The sequence below is a fragment of the Stegodyphus dumicola genome, chromosome 10, assembly GCF_044657685.1.
Source record: "Stegodyphus dumicola isolate Sdum_Otavi_A_Nest chromosome 10, ASM4465768v1".
NCBI lineage: Eukaryota > Metazoa > Arthropoda > Arachnida > Araneae > Eresidae > Stegodyphus > Stegodyphus dumicola.
This window is the reverse complement of record NC_140777.1, coordinates 45,584,241-45,590,575: the sequence shown is the minus strand read 5'-3', so window position 1 is coordinate 45,590,575 and position 6,335 is coordinate 45,584,241. Positions and strand designations below refer to the sequence as shown.

The 6,335-nt window shown below is 32.1% G+C and overlaps 1 protein-coding gene across 1 annotated transcript in view; it reads right to left on the bottom strand.

Moving 5' to 3' along the window:
* Window positions 1–2,494: 2,494 nt before the first annotated feature.
* MAN1 (LEM domain-containing inner nuclear membrane protein MAN1) overlaps window positions 2,495–6,335 on the bottom strand; it is a 121,272-nt gene continuing 117,431 nt past the window's right edge. The window contains exon 15 of the mRNA XM_085824915.1: window positions 2,495–2,840. Within this exon, the coding sequence (XP_085681041.1) occupies window positions 2,689–2,840 (152 nt within the window). The 3' untranslated portion in view covers window positions 2,495–2,688. The remainder of the gene's footprint in view (window positions 2,841–6,335) is intronic.

Sequence of the window (6,335 nt, the reverse complement as noted above, 5' to 3'; positions counted from 1 at the left end):
AGAAATGTTTCACACAGTGTAAGCAGCTTAAAATTTTCTATGCAAACATGGCAATAGGATATAATATACAACACTATTTAAATTGTTTTTTTACTTTGTAATTTTAAGAAAATAATATACAAATGTAAATATAATTATTATTACCAATACAGCACATTAATTTATTCTGGATTTTTATTTTAATTTTAAATATTAGAATTTTCTGTTCCTATTATAAGAAATAGTATTTTAATATCATTTGCTTGATTCCAAATATTTTGATAAAAAGCAGATTTTATAAGAATTATTTTTGTATGTTATGCTTAATTGCAAAATGCTGTCAAGCACAGAATGGCATTCAGCACTTCTATGTCAAAAATTAGGAGGAAACTAATTTTTTTCATGTCATTGGGAACACACAGGTTAAAAGAAACTGCAGCAGCCGAGAACAACCAGGATGGAAGCAACAGAGATAATGCAACATATCCAAGATAACATCCCCATTTAGAATAATCCTGTTTTAATTTAGCTTTATTTTGATTGGTTAATATTAAATTTTGTTTTCCAAATTTGAAATCATTATTAGATGATACATTACATAAGTATTTGTGTTAGTATCCCTCTGCAAATATCATATAACAGCTATTAATTTTGAAATGACATAGTTCAGAAAAATTTGTTGGAAGCTGTTACTGTTTTTTGGATGGGAAGTAGAAATAACCAAATTAAAAGAGAGAGTTAAGGAATTATTGCTAATTAAAGATAGAATTTTAATTTACACATTTTTACCTTACATGCATATATATATATACATATATAAATTATATATATGGCACCAAATATTAATGCATATATATATAAATTATTGTAAATTAAAATTATATATATTACATGCATATATATAATTTGAATTTACAATAATTTTATCTCGCATACATAATTTATATTACATGCTTAAATAATTTTATTAACATAATAAATAACTATTATTGTACTTGTTATTACGATTACATTACCATTGTAATTAATCATAATAGTATTAGGTGGCCCAAGATAAACTACACCTAAAGCAAGTGAAGTCCCAATGTTCAGTTTGGTAATTATACTATAATAAAAGATTATTACAATGAAAATACCTCCCACCAAACAATGAAGTTCTGTGATTTTTAGAAATCTTATTTTAAAATTAAATGATGAAATGTGTGTACTATTTATATAAAATTACTATAAATTATGAAAATTTTGTTTCTTGATTAATGGCCTATCAATCAACATTCTTATCTGCAAAATTAGACAGAGATTTGAAAGGTTATCTGACAGCAGGGTCATCAGGAGGACTTAACCCAATATTATTGCAACAGGTGACCTTCCAGGTCATATTTGTAACTAAAGTTGACCTATTCTGTGTTTGCCTTTGGTTATGAGTATGAATCATGTATACCCAACTGACGTTGAATCATTATATGATTTTTGTTGATCCTGCCACGGTGCAACACTCAGGAGAGAGAATCTCTATGGTGTCATCTTATATAAATAATTGTATAGTTTTGTGTTTGGTTTACTTGGTTACGGCAAAGCACACAAAGGCTATCTGTCTAAAAGGAAGGGATGCTTTCATGGAGGTCTTTCTAAAATAATTGGCTCATATCCACATTACAAATGACGAAAAACACAAAAGCACCCTTATAGCCAGCCTGTTCACCAGGATTCAAATCGAAGTTGATCCTACCAGTATTCAGCGGCTTTACTGCTTGGCCCTTGGTGGGCATATAATTGTGCAGAGTATGAGAAAAACAACATTGCAATACTGCTTCATGAACTGAACTGTGATGGTGATCTCTCAACAATGGAGACAAATTTCAGACTATGTTTAAAGTCTTCAGGACAGTGTTTGTGTGAATGAAAAATAGGACTGACTGCCACTGTTGTTTTACATCTCATTATAGGGGCAAAATGAGCATTATGAAGCATAATGAGCAACGTCAAATAGGACTGCTTCAGCTGATCAATGCCAAATATAATTGTTTGACCTGTTTTTTAATGTGTTTCAAACACAATGATGGCCATCGATAGATATCATAGGGACTAAGTTAGTGTATTCTTTATTAATATTATATAATTTAATAATAACATGGTAATGTAATAAAAGTAACTACACTTTCTTTGTATTTATTGACTTGTATTTATTATTTATATTTACTGATTCATGCACTGCTGCTTTTCATGTAATTTAGGAAAGTAAGCTTATGAATTTTGTTTAGCCTATCATGGTGCATTAGCTTATCATCACAGGCAGTAGGTCACCTGTTGTGAGAATACCCTACCCCCAAGAGTAAGAAGAGCTTGATTTGTTAAACACCACCATTCCTAGATGACTCTAAGTAAGTGACTTAAGATGATTTAAGATAAGTGTTCTGACAGAATATCAACAAGGTTGTTTGTTTTGCTTGTTGAACTACATACATACTGTTCAGGATGGCAAAACTTACTTGAAAAATAGCAAACTAACATAAAAAACATTTATAATACATTTTATTATTCAATGCAATTTTTCTATGAACATATTGCTGACAATGAACAAGGAGCGCAAAGGGCTAGTTGTTAAAAATTTGGAAAAGGACAATTAGAAAAAATTTGCACAAAAAATAAAACAAATCTGCAGTCAGTTCTTTTTCTCCTTCCCCTTTTACATAGAAGCTGAAATTAGCTTCAAGATCTTTCCAAGGCAGATGAGAAGAATGGAGTTGAGAGAGAAAGCCGCTTGTTGTTGGAGGGCTTCAAGGGCTCCACGCAGTTTTCAGCTTCAGGAAACCTCTCCAGATATCTTTCATAGCGAAGATACTTGACAGTCACTAATTTTCCTTCAAATACAGAAAAAGCAAAAATTTCATTATCATTTAACCAAATAAATAAATGAAGAATTTCAAAATGTAAAAGAAAATTGATCTAATATAAAAACATTTAATGCAGCAAATGTTCTAACTGTTTATGAAGAATGGAAATCAATAATGATTGCACATGAAAATTTAGAAAAAAAAAATTATACACACATTTATGTTACTAATGAGTGAATTGTATGCACATGATCTATTTATTAATGCTATCATATTTCTCATAATTACCGCCATTTTCAAAGTGAAACACAAAAATCAAAACAGTCACTTTACAACAAATGCATTGATTTCGAATGATTTTTTTTTTTTTTTAAATCACTTTTTTCCCAGACAACAGGTATTTATTTTCAGGTACATACATTAAATTACAATTTTTAAATTACATTTTCATTTTTCATACACTTACTTACTTACCAGCAGCTGAGTTGCTGTCACCATTTGTATTCAATTGGTAGAGCATTGTATTATCACTAAGCCCAGCCAAAAATGTGTATAGAATATTAAAATTTAATTAAAAATTAAATAAATTTGTAACTGAATTTATAAAGTTACTTCAGAAGATAGGTATTTGTGACCTGTGGATATTAAGGAGACTCTGCCAAGACTTTGACTATGCTGATTTTTTTTTTTTTTTTTTTTTTTTTTTTTTTAAGATTGTTTTTATATTTTCGCAGTTCATTGCCAAGTAGTCTATAAAAGTTTTTAAGTTTGCTTCGTAGTAGCTTACTCTTTTGAAGTTGTTTCAGCTATACCTGTGCATTTTCAGCTGTGTACGTCCGGAAATAAAGGTCTTTTGTTGATTTCACACTCGAACAAATAGTGATCAATCGTACCTGTTGAGCTGCATATGCATGAGTCTGTGTGGTGCAATCCAAAGCAAAACAGATAGGCTGCAGAAGGGCCATGCACTGTCAGGAAATATGTCATTGCTCTGCCTGTACTGATTTTAATTTCCTTGACCAGTTAGTTTCTCACAGGGACATAAGGTCTTGTTCTAATCTTGATTTAAGATGTGATAATGGAATTGGCAGAGAGATGGCTGGGCAAGTTGTCCATTTGCACTATCTCTTGCTAGTTGGTCGACTGCTTCATTGCCCAGTGTGCCCACATGGAGGCATGTCCAGTGAAGCTTGGGTCATGTTTTCTCTTGGAAATAGTATAGTAAGTGTTGGATTTCTCTTACTAGTAGCGAGCGGCTCAATCTACCTTATATGGCACAGCTATGGGAATACAGATTTCATTCGCAACTCTGATTAACTAAAGGGGGGAAAAACTGCTTGCATAATGATGCCTTAGCATAATATGCATTTTTTTTTTTTTTTTTGGCATAGTTTAAAATATCAAATAACAGAACAAGTACATACACGAAAAGACTGCAAAAAATGCAATTCATGCTTTCAGGATAATGCACACAGGATTACTTGATAATGGTAACCCATTATAAAGGTTCTGGTACTTTTACATAAGCCCAAAACCTTCATAAAGGTTTATCGCATTGTAGAGACATTAGGTTATTCAGATATGGGAGACATGAAAAATTAGCAATGCCCTCACTGGGACTCAAACCATGGACCTCTCAAATATGCGCCGAGCGTGCTTACCACTACATTATGAAGGCATGTTAAGAAGGCGGGAGAAATACCATATAGCAGGGGTTCCCAACCTTAAGCCAGCAGGTACCATGGTGCCCACCAATCGTTTAATGTGTCCCCCCGCTGTGCGATTACAATAAAAATATTTTAATTTTCAATACAATTCTATGTGAAAGTTTTCTCATCTTTAATGAAATAGAAATTGTGTCCAACACAGATACCAGCACAAAGCGAAATGCGACCAAACTCTTTTTTATGTGTATTTATTATTAACTCTATCCAACTATAAATTCACCTTGAAAAAGTAAATGGTGCCCGCCATCCAACAGATATTCTAGAATGTGCTCTTAGGGACAAAAAGGTTAAGGACCCCTACCTTATAGCATAAAGGTGCTAATACATTTAAGAAGACTGCTTTTCAAGTTTGAAGACAAAATCTAAAGATGCTTGCATTTTTACATTGGAACACCACTATGAAGGTTTTGCCTTGATGCCATCTAATCTGCATAAAGATTGCTATACCACCTTCCTGCAGCTATACCAGTACAGAGCAAACCAAAATATACATTTTGGTTTTGAGATTTTAGAAATTATTTTGGTTTTGAGATTTTAGAAATTATTTTGGTTTTGAGATTTTAGAAATTATTAAAGGTTTTAAAGAGAAGATCTCAAGACTACTGTTGATTAGCTATCTTGTGGACTTATTGCAGCCATTACTGTGAAATTATACCAAATGAAAATTGTGACAGTGAACTGATTTTTAATGGTATATCTGCAAAATTAATGAGAGCAGACATTTATTGAACCTAAATTCTTCACATAAACACACACACAAACACAAATAAATAAATAAATAAAAATAAAAATTTGGAATTAGTCTATGTTTGCACAGTACACAAATTATTATTATCTACAACTCCATATTACTAGTTTTTTTAATGGAATGTTAAACACGGTGTTCATTAATGGTGGCTAGAGGTTTATGACTTTCGTAAAACATCAAATGGAACAAAGGCTAAGCCAGATGAACTGGATTGACAGATTGTCTAGAACTTTCAGCCTATCTCTATTTATTATTTTCCAAGAGACAATAAATTCTGGCCATACATAATAAACACATAAAATTTTTCAATATCTACATAGTTCTGTGCAATGAAATAAGGGTACAAGACAAAACATCTAAATTTTTTATTTCCTGTCAGATAAATCTGTAAAGTCTTGATAATCTTAAGCACTAAAAAAATATTTTTTTAATCCTTTTTCTATAAATCTCAAATATGTTAGCCCCCTCTTAAAAAAAAGCAGGACATTCCAGGGTGACTTAATCACAATGAAAGAAACCTGGTACAATAGCCCACACCCAGAGAAGAATAAAATTTGAAACAGACAACAAAAACAGGAGTTGAGACAGAATGATATTGACAGAGAACACAATTCACAGCAGCCTTAAGGTTGAATCCCGGGGAAGACATGAATGTTTCTAATTTAACCTTTAACTGCTGTGAGCAGTCTGAGAGACCGCTGAGGATTTTCTAACCGTCATTTCCACCCCTAAAACCGGAAAATGGTCCCTGTCCTTCCTAACACCTTCCCAAACCAGTCCCACAAGGTCACATATCCAGTTTCACACTTCTAGCTTTATTATGGCTTCAGTTACCATGTTTTTTACTTTTAAGGTATCTGGGAGACCTCTCACAGCAGATGCGTACCAGTTTTAGTGAACAATAGACGTTATTGACCGGATGCTTGTTTTTAGTAAAAGTGATAAATATGGCTTCAAATTCTACAAAAAAACATCCTGTATATCTCACTCAAAAAGAAATTGAATATCTTGTCAACAATATTTTTTATGTAGAATACTCTGATTCTG